Raw genomic sequence first — 14,993 nt, forward strand, 5'->3', positions numbered from 1 at the left:
GCCAGGGGCTTGGCTTCTTTACACTCTGTCTTCTTACCTCTCACCGTAGGGGGTGTGGCTCCTCAGTGAGGCTCATATTCTGTCAGTGACAGAAATGAAAGATAATGCTTATGAGAAGCAAAAGGGAACTTCACCTCTTCTAGCAGATTAGTTATGAAGCTATATATAAATTCTTCCTTTGCAGTTTGTGATATTGTGTGATATTTCTGAATTCTGTTCCTTCTTTGCCATTTATTCCCGAAACTATGCACGGGCCTTTATATCTGTATATCAAAATAAGAGTAACCTCCTGAACAGTTTTCCTTATTTAATCTCCTCTCCTACCAATCCATTCTTAATGCCATTGCTGTATGAAACTTCCTGATGTCAATTTTATAATCTTCTACTGCTTTGAAATCTTCTGTGACTTCCATTAAAATTCAAGAACCGAAGCCCAATCTGTTTTCTCAAATGTACCTTGTATTCTACCCAATATGGGCTTTCAGCTCTAGTGGTAGTAATCTGTTCACTATCTCTTGAAAGCAAGTATGCACGCATTCATTTAACAAATATTAATCTGTGAGTGCCTTATGCACTGGGGACATAGCTCGCAGTCAGATACTGCACCTCTCTATGTGGAGGTTATAGTCAAAGACAGAAGATTACTGAAGACAGATAACTGAACAGTTAACATAATGAAATGTAAGGAGTGTTATGATGCTGGGAGTGTACAGCATGCTGTAAAAACACAGATTACATAGGGGCTAACCTAATGTAGTGGTCAGGGAAGGCCTTGCAAAGAAAGTTGTCTTTTGTTTTGTTTGGGTTTTTAATTGAGGTCTACAGGATCAGGGAATAAGCCAAGTGCAGAGACAGGATCATATTATTGGCTATGAAATTTTAAAATATATACTGTTTCCAAAGTGTCAAAAGATACTGAGGACTAAATGTAGCATTTAGTAGACGTTGAAGAAAACCTAATTAAATGAGAAGTATAATGAATTAATAGATTCAATAATTTAAGATATAAATTTCTTCTAAATGATTTATAAATTGATAGATTTGAGATTTTTGAATCTCATTTAAAATCCCAGTAGTTTTTCTGGTGGAAATCGACAGACTTACTCTGAAATTAAATATAGAAATGCAAAGGGCTAAGAATACCTGAAATACTTTTGAAGAAGAAAGTAAAAGGACTTGCTCTGTCATATGTCAAGACTTTATAAAGCTATATTACTTAATACAGTGTGGTGTTCATGTAAGGATAGACATACAGACTTGTGTGACAGAATAAAAAAAACCAAGAAACAGACTCATACCTATGGATAATTTATGCTAGCTATAACACAGTAGAGGAAGAACGAACTTTTCAGTCAACGGTGCTGGTATAGCTGGAAATCCAAGGAGAAACTGGAGCCCTTCTTAACATCATATACAAAAATAAATTCCAGGTGAAGTAAAGACTTAACATGTAAAACAAAACAAAATCTTTATCTTTGAGAACTCAGTTCAGTTTTTTAACCTGTAAGAGGGAATTTCGTTAGGCTATAGATGAGCTCTGGGATTTCTTTCAGTTCCTACCATCCATGAGTCTGGTGTGTAAATCTTATGCTGTTGTTACAGTATAATACTGTTGTCACCTCCATGAGTAGGAGTCTTATACTGTTGTCGCAGAATGTGACTGCATCATGTTTTATCACCATTGATTATAGCTGGACCTTTTAACTGTTACTAGTGTCACGAATGACACTAATTGATTAAAATGAGGCAAGATTGCCCCATCATCAGTGTAAATTCAATATCCTGTGAATTTTCAGCAATAATTTCTTTTTTTTGGAAATCAAATATAATGCTATTTGGGGGGAAAAGATATTTTAAAAGATTTATCAAGTGTCTGAATCATACATACACTATACAAATTGGTTTATTAAAATCATTCAGAAGAGTCAGTTACCAGTCATTGGGAGAATTAATCCTGTTCCATCTAAAGTAATACTAGGAGTAATGTGTTTGGGAAATGTCTAATCACTAGGCAGTAGAAACTGATGAAGCAGCCGAAGAGGAGATACCAGATTCACCAGGAATAGAAAAGCATGATAAAGAAAAGGACCAGAAGGAGCCTAAAAAGCTTCGTTGTAAGTTCTTTGTTTGCTAATGGTTTGAGTGAGCTTGTTCTCTTAGCTTTTCAGAGATTTAAAATAAATATATAAAAGCTGAGTGTAATCTCCAATGTTACAAAAAAGTTATATGATTTAACTAACTGCAATCTCAGTGTATCAATACTCTTTCTTCTTGTTACCTCATTATTGTCACTTTTCAACCTCATGGGATGCATCCCTGTGGCATCATATTAATTTTAAGGTATTATGATACTTCAAGAGAAAAAATGTAGTGCACTTCTCATGAGGCCTCTAGGAAGCTGAACTTTTTTGATTTAAAAATATATAGTTACTGTTAAAGATTCTGCAAAGAATAGTAAACATTAGGAAGTCAAAAGTCATAGGATATTTACCATAATTTCCTATTGAACATGAGGCAGCGCCTGTGGACTAGGATATGTCTGTGCATATGCATTGATGTGTATGTTCATATCTCGATCATATATACAGAAAGGAGCAGAGCTAGAGCCAGCAATTTTAAGAAAAGCATTTTCTATTGTTGGCCCCTTGTGAGTTACATTGTTTAAATAGACCATTAGCTGTGACTCTGCCCTTCGTTCAACCTATTTTAACAAACCCACATGTTTAACTGAGAACTTTTTGGCCCTCAGATTAACTGATCAGTTCTGGTTTTGTTTTCCTACATTCCAATGAAGTTTAGGGCTGTTACTGACACTGTCACCTTGTAGCAATGTCAACACATAAAAATTTGATTATTCTTTATTAATATATTCTTTATGTTGTCAACTTTCCCCAAATTTAGTTGTTTTGAATACCTTTTGAATTTTTGATATTGTAGCCAAAAAAGAAAGGACTAAAGGCAATGTAGAACATTTTCCAGGTGATCCCAATCTTAGCTCAGACTACCAATAATTATGATGAGACTGAGTTAGCTTAAAGTACCAATAGTTATGGTGGCTATATATCTCTCTATACATATGTATCTCCAGACTCCTAGTTCATTAAGGGTAGAGATTTTTTAATTTGGTTTGTGTTTGATGGATTTTTATTTTTTGCCTTCTAAAACTAATAGAGTCAATAAAGATAAGTACTATTTATGAAATGAATGTGTTCATATAACTTAAGGATATCTTGGCCCATACACCAAAGAAGATACAGTTGCAGTCTATTTTTAGTGATAAAAATGAAAAGTTTTGTTTGGTTTATATAATAACTTTTAAATTGGGTCTGTGTTAGTGTGATTCTTCATGTTAAACCACATTTCAGTTAAAAATAACTGAATTTGTACTGTAATTTTGACATGAGGTTAATATGTTTTGCATGTTAAGTGGAAAAACTTTTATCAAGAAATTTTTATTTTATGAAATGCTTAATATCTGTCTGTTTGTCTTAAGCAATGAAAGTATCTAGCATAGATTCTTCGGAACAGAAAAAAACCAAGAAAAACTTAAAGAAGTTTCTTACACGACGCCCTACTTTGCAAGCTGTTCGTGAAAAAGGTTATATTAAAGGTTGGTAGGAGAAGTAATGTTTATAATAATGAATGTTGGCCAAAATCAGAAATAAGACGTTTCAAAGTAAGTATCAGAAAATTTTCAAACAGTAAAAATGTTCTCATTCTTTATTCATAAAGTTTTCAAGTACAGTGATTAAAAGACATGTAAGTAATTAAAATTGATTTTTTAAAGCACATGTAAAGTTTAACTAAAGCATTGAACAGATATAACAAACTAAATTTTTAGAAACCCCGTATCAGAGGAGCTGCATGGATATATCATGGGTGGCAGAGTTTTAGAATTTGTGACAAGAGTTTTAGTTTTGAGATGCAAAGATCAGAAGAAATTAGAAATTTTAAATGAACTATCACTAACAAAGTAGTAGAAAGAAAAAATGAATAATTCTTGATTGTTTGCCTTTGGCTCTCATTTAAGGTAATTATTAAATTAGTATAGGGTGTTTTTTCCTAATTAATTTATACATTTGTTATTTCATTTATAAGCACCATAATATACTAGCAAGATTTTTTTCTTAATGGGAAAATATTCTTCAAAATCATGTGTACTTGTATATGCTCTTAAAAGCATATTTAATTTCAAAGGTAAAAATCTCCCAATACCTGACTCAAAACGATGATATTTATTCACAAATAAAGGTAAAGGTAATATAATATGTACATATTATGTCTCTGATTATGGGACCATCACCAGAACATCTGTTTGCAAAGGATCTAAGTTAAAATCCATAACTAATTTCATTAAAAAGATACTTAAGACTTCTGGGATGAGTTTAGCTAATTAAGTAATTCAAATTAGCAACCTTAAGAGTTATGGATAAGCAGATATTCCTGAATAAAGCATACAAGTTTGCATGCGTTTAGAGCCTTTTTTTGATTAAAAATAAAGCCTGAAAAATAAATGAATTAAACTACTGTTAATTTGTTCACCAAGCCTATTCATTGAGAAAAGAAACTGTTGTCACTTTATAGCCTCATTCATCATTCCAAATATTTTGTTTGTTTTCCTGAATGTTTAGCCCTAATGTGGAATTTCAAAACTGTTGGGTTGAAAGATTAATAGAAAAGCCTTTGAAATATATTTTGTGAAATCAAATGTTGGCACATGATAGGCATGCATATGCTTGTTTAAATAATTATAAAAATATCTAAGTGCTAGGCATGAGACTAGAGGTGGTGTGAACACCGATTGGTGTTCGGGAGCTACACAGTCCCTGCCCTTGTGAAACTTACACTCAAGGGAGAGGCAAGCAAGATAACTTCAAATAGTGCCAAATACTAAGAATCTAACATGGTAGTAAAATAGAGAGTGACGGGAATTGGGTTATCTGAATCACAGGAGTTATATAAGTTGGTGACATTTTAGTTGAGACCAGGAGTGATGAGGAGCCAACTTTGGGGGGCACTTGCTGTCTGTAAAAAGGAGAGAAAGCACAAAGCTTCTTAGACAAGAACGAGTTGGGGTGCTGATGGAGTTCAGTAAAGAAGGAGAACTGTTCAAAGTGGAATTGAAGAGCAGGCAGGGTGCAGATCATACAGGGCACAGGTCATGGTAAACGGGCCTGGATACACTGGATGTTTTCTGTTGCATTCTGAATGGTTTCTTTCACCTTTTCATGAATTAAATTTTAGCAAAAGTGGTTCATTTTTTAAAATAAATCTTTTTCAGATCAGGTATTTGGATCCAATCTTGCTAGTCTATGTCAGAGAGAGAATAGCACAGTGCCAAAGTTTGTGAAGTTATGTATCGAACATGTTGAAGAACATGGTAAGAGAATGATTTTGATTTTTCTTTTACGTGAAGCAACCCAGCCCTTTGTTTTGCCATCAGAATCCCTAGAATTTTTGTGATTTTGAGTGATGCAACCAGAAGTTCGTTACAGCCTTAAGATGTTAAGAAAAGCATTTTGTTTGCAAAGATCTTATATGTTTGCACCTGTTTCAAATTAAGGCCTCTGCAGAGATCTATTGAATGTTTAGTACTCAAGGTTAATTAAGTGTATGGTATTCTTTGAAGCCATTTGGAGTTGACATTTGCTTAAAATGAAGATGGTAGTAATTGTGAAACTGAGTTTATTAAGAAATGATTTGAAATTGTATGAGGATATTGTGTCTACTTACTAAGAGGAAGTTCCTTGTTATAGTAAAAGTGAGAAGACATTTTAAAACTGTTAAATCAACTATAAATATCTAAATAGACATCCTTTTATTAATATGTCATTTTCTGTAAAATAAGACAAACTGATTTTGGTTAATTTTAACATCTATAATGTTTATACTAGTTTTATATAAGCTAACAGTATATTGACTGTAATCACACTAACTTGTATCTGTACATCATCAAAAATTTTGTACAATTAAAACACGTAGGCTGGGCGAGGTGGCTCACACCTGTAATCCTAACACTCTGGGAGGCTGAGACAGGAGGATCATTTGAGCTCACGAGTTTGTGACCAGCCTGAGCAAGAGTGAGACCCCATTTCTACTAAAAAGAGAAAAAATTAGCCAGGTGTGGTGGCACATGCCTCTAGTTCCAGCTACTTGGGAGGCTGAGGCAAGGAGGATCACTGGAGCCCAGGAGTTTGAGGTTGCAGTGAGCTATGATGTCTCAAAAAAAAAAAAGGAAAAATTAGCTGGGGCATTGTGGTGCACGCCTGTAGTCCCAGCTACTCAGGAGGCTGAGGCAGGAAGATCCTTTGAGCCCGGGAGTTTGAGGTTGCAGTGAGCTATGATGATGCCACTGCACTCTACCCAGGGTGACAGAGCGAGACTGTCCCATTTAAGGAAAAAAAAGTAATTTAATTTGTAATTTCTTCTAGTTACAGATCTCTTGTTTCATTGGCTCTTTTTGTTGACATGACAAGAGACACCATGCTGCTTGCCTTTATTTGAAGTTAAATTAATGGCACATTTCATAATCTGCTTTGTTAAATATGAGCATCATTATCATTTAATGAATACCTGAAATTTTCAGGCTTAACTGTATGAATTTAAAATGATTCTGTGCCACATATCAAAGAAAATAATAAATGACATCAAATTATCTGTTGTTTGTGTAGAACCGTTAGTTTAGTTGTTAGCTTATGTTAAGCTTATTTATTATAAGCACTTAATATGCCAAACACTTTTTTTTCCTTTTAGAGAGAGATGGGGTCTCGCTCTTGCTCAAGCTGGTCTTAAAAAACACTTTTAAGAAAGTTTTTTAATGCATTTACATTATAAAATGGTGTGCAAGAATATGGGTGGGCTGATTTTTACCTACAGGCTTCCTTTGGGTTTTTGAACTATTCCCAGGTGTTTGCAGAAGTTTATCTTAAATTGTTAGTAATTCAAGTTTAATGAGATGATTTCCTTGAGCAAATCCACAGTCTACATGATAAACAGAGTAGTATTACTGCTGTTTATTAAACAGAATTCAGAGTAAATTTCTGTCCCTGTCCCCTGCCAAGCATCTATAAAAAGCCATTTAAAGAAAAAGAATATTTGCCCATTTGATTTTAGTCTAATGCTAATGAATAAGAATTCTGAAGCATGCAAACATCTTCAAAAGAATGAACTTTAAACATAAAAACATTATTACTGTCTCCTAGGTCTGGATGTTGATGGGATATACAGAGTGAGTGGCAACCTTGCAGTGATCCAGAAGCTACGATTTGCAGTCAATCATGGTAAGATAATGTTCCCTATTACTGTATCCAGATTCATCACTCCTAACTTTTAGAATTGGCTCTTAAAGTAATTTTTTAAAATGCCCCATTCCTACTGTTTTTCAGATGAGAAATTGGACTTGAATGATAGTAAATGGGAAGATATTCATGTTATCACTGGAGCACTCAAAATGTTTTTTCGAGAATTACCAGAACCTCTTTTTACATTTAATCATTTTAATGATTTTGTGAATGCAATTAGTAAGTATGTAATTCCACTCAGTTTTTTCTAGCTATTGAAAATCCTTTGCACAGATTAAGGCACCACATTCTGTTTGATTTTATCTTAAACAAGATTTTTCAATGGATTGTTTTACTCCAGGAATTTTAAACGTGACCACCAGGTGTCACTGTGTATTACCAAATATTAGCTTCTAAAATAGGTCATTGCTTTCAGTTTCACAAGAATTTGCTGGAAAATATCTGGTTATTATCTTTTTTCAGAACAAGAACCAAGACAGCGAATTGCTGCTGTTAAGGATCTGATCAGACAGTTGCCAAAGCCAAATCAAGATACGATGCAGATTCTTTTTAGACATCTCAAAAGGTAAGAAAACTGCACAGCGATGAGATGGGGCATAGATGTGGCAGCCCACGGCATCAGGGCCACTCAGACTGAGACTGGGATTCCAGCTGTGCTACTTGCTGTCTCTCTAACTTGCAAGAGGTGCTCAGCTCCTTTTAGTATCGGTTCCTCATAGGTAAAATGGTTTGGTATGAAGAATATATTAAAGTAGATATTATATTTGAAGCATTTATATAGTGCTTAGCACTGGTAGGTGTTCATAAGTTGTTGCTAAAGTTAATGTGAAGATGAGATTGGTTATTGAGGTATATTAAATTGCCCTAAAATAAAGTCATCATGGCTCTAGGGTGCTATCATATTTAGTCACTTTAATAACTGATTTTATTCATCTGATAAAAAGAACATTAGAGTATGAAAATAAATGATTGCAGTTAGGTTTAAAAAAAAATGAGTAAAATTCAAAGTTTAATCTCTGTGCCCTAATGAAATTTTTCCATCAACCTAGTAATCATTGTTACCTGAATTATAATTCATTTAAATCTATGTTGTATTTTAAAAACTAAGCTAAAATATTATACTTTTAAAGTTTGTTAGAGTATGTATGATTATATCTTTCAGCTGTGTTTATCCAAAATAAAGCTGCACATGGCATTTGGACTGAATTCTACTTGGTTAAATAGTTTATGTGCCACCTTGGGAAAATGAGCATGATTTCTTTTTTCCAAATGCAAACTGTCAGGTTTATAATACAATTTGAAGAATTTTCTCTATTTTTTATTTTCTCTTTTAACAACTTTTTTTCCCCCTTTAGAGTTATAGAAAATGGAGAAAAAAACCGAATGACCTATCAGAGTATAGCAATTGTTTTTGGTCCTACTCTATTAAAGCCAGAGAAAGAGACTGGTAATATAGCAGTTCATACTGTGTACCAAAATCAGATTGTAGAATTAATTCTTCTGGAATTAAGTTCTATCTTCGGACGTTGATTCTTACTGAAGAAAATCTGCGGAATAGAAGCTGGATTCCATCAGATTTCAAATCTTTGTACACAATGTATTTTATTTTTTGGACCAAGCAGTGACTTTTGATTTTGCACTTTTTTGAGGGATGAGAAGGGAAGGGGAGAGGCCCTCATATTTGCTGCTTTGTTGCGAGTTGATAGAACTGTGCGTAATTTTGAATTCATTCTATCCTGAATGTTTGCATTTCATACTCTGAATTTCAGTAAAAATCAAAACTTACAATTCTAACCGGTCATATACACTGGATGATTTGGTAAGAAAACTACATTTTTTTTTCCCTCAAACTGGGAAACGTAGAATTTCTTCTCAACATCTATAGGTTCATCACTTGATAGAATACTTACTATCAGTTATTTTGAAAATGCTCTTGGGCATTTTAAACAAAATGAAGTATATTTGTTTTGAAACCTATGTATTTCTTTTTCAGGGTTTCTGCATGCAGTGGCAGTCTAAGCGCTAAAATTCACTGTAACCCCAAAATAACACCCTGATGAAGGCTTGCTGTCTTTACTGCGTTGCACAGCATCCTTCCTGGGCACCCTAGTTGCTTGTTTGAGCAGCACACTAACATTACTTAAAACACTGTGAGGTACTGGAGTTTAGTTAGCATATGTCAGTTCAGGGCATTTTGGGCTGTCTTGCTATACTGAATTGTAGCTAACAATCCTAATTGTATCTAGTGCCAGACTGAGTTTTGGTATGACCCTGTGGAAACAGACATTATTTGATGTAAATATAGGCTAAAGACTTAATGTCCTTTAGCTTATGTATATGATCGTGTTGTATAGTCTCACAGTACGTTCTAACCCTACATTTCTAATCATAATATTGGTAATCTTTTCTGTGAATATTAGGTTTCCTCCAGAAATAGGCCGTTATTTGGGAAAGTTAACTGTGTGCACTTTTAGATATTAATTACATTTACAGGTAAATCACTGTAATGCAAATGGTACTGGAAAAATACTGAATAGACTTACTAAATGGTAAATGCACTACAAGGGGAACTTTTTTAGATTATTTAATATGTACAGAAAACGTTAGAAAAAATTTATCATAGAATTCTAACTCTCCAGTATGAATAGTGGAAACCCATATGTAAATTAGATGGATGTTGGATGGAAAATGACATTGCTAAATTTAAGAATTTCTTTTTACATACTAATGTAGATTGATTTGTATAATAAAACAGGGTTTGGAAAATTTTGTTACAGGGAGCATGGTCTGTTGAAGATTTTTTTAAATGTATTTTTCTAGATTAACTGCTGTATATGAAATGTCTAATAAAGAAAACTATAAGAGGTTTAGAGATTTTTCCATTGGAAATGTGCATTTTGGTTTTTAATGTTTTTGTTTTTGCATTTACTGGCATACTCTTATACCTCATTTAAAAAAATCAACTGAATCCTCTATTTCCTGTGGCAAATATAATTTCTCATTTCACACTCTTTCTCCTCCCTTCCATGCCAACACCTCTCCACCCACAGTTCACACTTTTTATTTCTTCATCAGTATTTGAAAGTGAATGGTTTGTGACCAAGATTCTTTTTCTTAGGATTGCGTTTATAATTTACAGGTTGCCTGCCTTAGGAACAAATATTTTTTGTATGATCTATCTTAAAATCCTCTCTCCTGAATTTTGTGGTAAAAATATTGTGTTTGTTGTTACGATCTTGTTAACTTGATAACAGCCAAACTACTTGATAGCTAAAGAGGTGGTTTTGGGTGGGGAGAAAAAGCCCCAAATCCAAATGCTTATATTTGCCTAAAGATGTCCTTAATAATAGAGTAATGCTTTCAGGCTGGCTTATGTTGTGATTGTATACCAGGAAAACAATTAGACTCAAATCAGTGATGTTCTTTCTCTTGGTGGTCATGAACATATCAAAGATTAAAATTGTCCTGTGTTTGTTTCTTGTTTCAAAGTACGTATGTGTGTATGTGAAGTCTTAAATGTGTTCCTAGTCTACAGCTAATTAGTTTATTGTAATATTGTATGTACAGTGAGATCAATGTCTTGTTTTCATCCTTTGTGAATTAAAAATTCTCACTTGTTTTTGTAATAACAAAACCAGTAATATTTTCTTGTCTTGACAGCTTGATTTTATAGTAGAAAATATATTAAAAGCTGAAATAAATTGTCAGTGGAATTTCATTTACGTTATAGGCCTTCCTTCATAGCATCATTTAAAAAGGTACTTGGAAATTGAAAGAAAAAGTATATTCAAATACCTTGTCACATTCCAATTAGAAGAAAACCTCTTATTTAAATTTTATAGCAATGAGAAATTTACCTTTTACTCTGGAGAAAGAATGAAATATCTCTGAAAAAATGTTACATTTTAGAGACAAATCTATAGATTTTTTTTTCTTATGTGAAAAGTACAAATGTAATAATTCAGCCAGATTTTGGGCTTAGGAGTAGATGGGCTGGCTGTATATGTGTTTATAACATATATGCACATGTGTATGTAAATGTGTATGCCATTGTTACATAAAGTGAGAACTTATCAATAATAATAGTAGATACATGGAGACCTTTATACTATTTTAGTTTCATCCCATGCTTCTTTGCAAGCCCACAATATTGGGTATTAGGATAGCAGTGAGAAGAAAATAGTTACTCCATAATCATGCCAAGAGATTCTTTCCAGCTCATGAGAGAGGCTTCTAATTAAATACTTAAATAAACATGTAGTTTCCCATGACACTAATTCCTCAAAATCTTTAGGCATTAAAAAAAAATACACAGAGAAGTCTACAACATGTCATTTTAGTAAAGATGAAAATAAAAATAGTCAAACAAGTGCCAGGCTCTCACTGGTCTAATAAAAGTCAAATGTTCAAATCGTGCATCACTATAGAGAATTGAAAATGGGTAGAAAATAAGGTTTTCTGGAGTTTCCTGTTCTCTCTGAACTCCAGCCATCAGCTCTAATGATCCTCTTTTATAGAAAGCAGTTCTCTAGTGTGAGACTAGAGGTGGTGTTTAATAGGGACTTTAGCATGTATGTTACAGTCATGGAGGTGGGGCATAGTTTTTTGTTTTTATTTTTTTAAACAGTATTATAATACAGCTAATATAGTCCTATTAATTGCAACTTCAGTTTGAGACCAAAAAAAAAAAAAAGGCAGAAACAAGGTGCAAAACAAAATCAACAGTCTTACAATAATGGTGCATTGGAATCTGTTGGAAATTTACAAGCTGCATACTCAGGCCAAGCAGAGTCAGACCTAGTATTCTGGAGACGGGGAGGTACGGAATGCCTAATTAGTCATTCTGTAGCTACTAAAGACAAGGGCGTTCTCCTGGAGAATCTCAATTAGTCTGCTCAGCTGAAGTCTTGTGGACCAGTGGTGGCCGTAAGTATATTCAGCTGGATTGAGCTTTTGCAAATTAGCCTTATGTGACTGTGGCTCCTAAATGAACTCTTTCATTTCCTTCATTGCTTCCCTTCTCCCACAGGAAAAAAAAAAAAAGGAAAGAAGCACTTTCATAGCGCTCTCATCAACAGAGCACTTGTAGAACAAGATAACTGTTTAACAAACCACTACAATATGTATTTGCAAAAGTCTGGCTTCTCATTTTTTTCTCATCAACCCTCCCCTCCCTTTATTTTACTTCCTCTCTTTTAATGTTTTTAGAAAAACAGTCCTTGGTAAAGATTTTAATTATTGATGATAGTAGCCAGATCTTTCAGGTAGTTCTGATAGTTGTGGCTTATGCCCCTAGTAGCTTTGAAACTTATAATATTGTCATAAACCTTATAATGTTGATGAAATCCATAGTGAAATCCGAATGATAAATGATGCCGTTGAGGCCATTATAAACAGGGTCTTTGCAGAGGTTGAAATCAAAACCACTGCAGGCTGGATGTGGTGGCTCACGCCTATAATCCTAGCACTTTGGGAGGCTGAGGTGGGAGGATTACTTGAGTCTAGGAGTTTGAGACCAACCCGGTCAACATAGTGAGACCTCATCTCTATAAAATAAATTCTTAAAAAGTTAGCCAGGCATTGTGGTGTGCACCAGTAGTCCTAGCTACTTGGGGGGCTGAGGCAGGAAAATTGCTTGAGCCCAGGAGTTTGAATTTTCTGTGAGCTGTGATCTTGCCCCTGCACTCCTGCCTGGGCAACAGAGCAAGGCCCTGTCTCAAACAACAAAAACAAAAGCCACTGTAAAGTCATGGTAGAGTGACCCGTGAAGATTCAGCATAGTGTTCAAGGCCTCCTTTTCCTCCTGGGCATTTTGAGAGATTGTTTATGTAGTCATGTGTCACTTAATGACAAGGGTGCATTCTGAGACACGAGTCCTTAGGTGATTTCATTGTTGCGTGAGCACCATAGAGTGTGCACTCACACAAACCCAGATGGTGGAGCCGACACCACACCTCGGCTGTGCGGTGCAGCCTGTACTCCTGGGCTGCGAGCCTGTGCCGCAGGTTACCGCACTGAATGCTGCAGGCAGTTGTAACACGGTGGGAAGTATCAGTATTTGTGTATTTAAACGTAGAAAACGTACAGGAAAAATACGGTATTACAATCTTACGGGACCACCATTGTATGTGTGGTCTGTCCTTAACCGAAACATCATTATGCAGTGCATGACTGTATTTAGAGAAGAAAAATGGGAATCTTAGATGCTCAAGTAAAACTCAGTCTCATCAATTGATAAAGCAGGAAAGTGCCAGTAGGGGCCTTTCATTCATAGTTTATTATTTTATGGATTAAAGAGCCGAGGCCCAGATTGACTGCACATGTCTAAAGTCCTGCTCAGCCAGTGGCACAGAATGACAAGCCTAAGCCTGAAGGGAAGTAACATTTTGATTAGTTATTTCTATTTAAACTTTGTGATCCATTTATGTGAAGCACATTCTGGCATGTCCAATGATATCATTTGAGGAAGAAACAAGTAACTTTGCTGTTGGGGTAATCTGTTTTCAAGCTAAGTTTTGTTTATGGGACATATTAAAACTCCTGTTTTCCTTCTTTTGTATATTATGTACATCTCTTATGAGTGTAGAGGTGGCAGAGAGTGGCTTCTGTTTTCTACTGGTCTCTCCTACTTCTGGTTGTGTAGAAAGTAAACCAGCATCCCTCTCCCTCCCCTGGCAAGTGATCAGACACCAGTGGGTCTGCTCCTACCCACTGGCACTCCTGGACAGGCAAGCCGTTGTGTCCATTAGTCTCTCTTAATAGGAATGTCTGCTTCCACGGACGTTCTAGAGCAGTGTTGTGCAATTACCGTAGCCACCAGCCACACAGGGCGATTACATTTTTTTTTGTTGTGGTGAAATACACATACATAAAATTTGCCATCTTAACCATTTTTAGGTGAGCAGTGGCATCAGGTACATTCGTATTGTTGTGCAATCATCACCACCATCCATCTTCAGAACGCTCTTCATTTCGCTCACGCTCACAGCAGAATTATCACAATAGCTGCAACATGGAGGCAACTCACCGTGATCAGCAGAGGAGCTGGCAAGCAAAATGTGGTATATACATATTATATAATGGAGTATCATTCAGCCTTAAAAAGGAAGGAAATTCTGCAATGTAAATACCAAAAGAATTTAATTAAAATTAAATAGAACTTAAAAATTTAGTTACTTAGTCACAATGTCTACACTTCAAAATGGTCAGTAATGATGTGTGGAGTTAAATGGCCGCCATATTGGACGGTGCAGATAGAGAACATGCCCATCCCCACAGAAAAGTCTGCTGGGCAGTGCTGTTCCGGAAGGTTGGTTGTGGAGGGATAAGCAATTGCAAAATACATGTTCTGCAAAATTCCTTCAAAAGTACATGACCTAAAGCATATAATATTTCATAGTTCTCATGCTTGTTTCTTAAGTACATGACACTAGAAAAGTTTAAGGAGAGAAACGCATTTTTATCATAGGTCTGCCAAAGTTGAATATTTGTCTCATTATATGCTCTCTCTCATATTGGGGCTGAAAGGGAGGTGAATGTGATTTAGCTTTGAATACAATGCCATCAAAATGCTTGCAGTTTGGGGAAGACCAGTTTGGAGCTATGAATTAGAAGAAGCCTCAATTGATGTTGTTCTCTTTGGGAAATTTAGGAATGCTGTGAGATAATTAACATTTCAGGAGTTTGTGTCAC

General features: G+C 35.1%; 1 protein-coding gene across 9 annotated transcripts in view; it reads left to right on the forward strand.

The window, feature by feature from the left end:
- Window positions 1–14,412, forward strand: part of ARHGAP12 (Rho GTPase activating protein 12) — a 117,790-nt gene extending 103,378 nt beyond the window's left edge. For 8 of the 9 annotated variants that reach the window (XM_045554122.1, XM_045554142.1, XM_045554152.1 and 5 more), the window contains 7 exons: window positions 2,012–2,114; window positions 3,494–3,610; window positions 5,282–5,380; window positions 7,203–7,280; window positions 7,386–7,520; window positions 7,764–7,866; window positions 8,657–10,190. In XM_045554122.1, coding sequence (XP_045410078.1) covers window positions 2,012–2,114; window positions 3,494–3,610; window positions 5,282–5,380; window positions 7,203–7,280; window positions 7,386–7,520; window positions 7,764–7,866; window positions 8,657–8,831 — 810 coding nt within the window. In that variant the 3' untranslated portion in view covers window positions 8,832–10,190. Of the gene's footprint in view, window positions 1–2,011; window positions 2,115–3,493; window positions 3,611–5,281; window positions 5,381–7,202; window positions 7,281–7,385; window positions 7,521–7,763; window positions 7,867–8,656; window positions 10,191–14,198 lie in introns of those variants that run through there. The other variant, XM_045554177.1, reaches the window with a different exon arrangement.
- The last annotated feature ends 581 nt before the right edge of the window (window positions 14,413–14,993 follow it).

This window comes from Lemur catta, chromosome 1 (assembly GCF_020740605.2).
Source record: "Lemur catta isolate mLemCat1 chromosome 1, mLemCat1.pri, whole genome shotgun sequence".
In the NCBI taxonomy this organism is placed as follows: Eukaryota; Metazoa; Chordata; class Mammalia; order Primates; family Lemuridae; genus Lemur; species Lemur catta.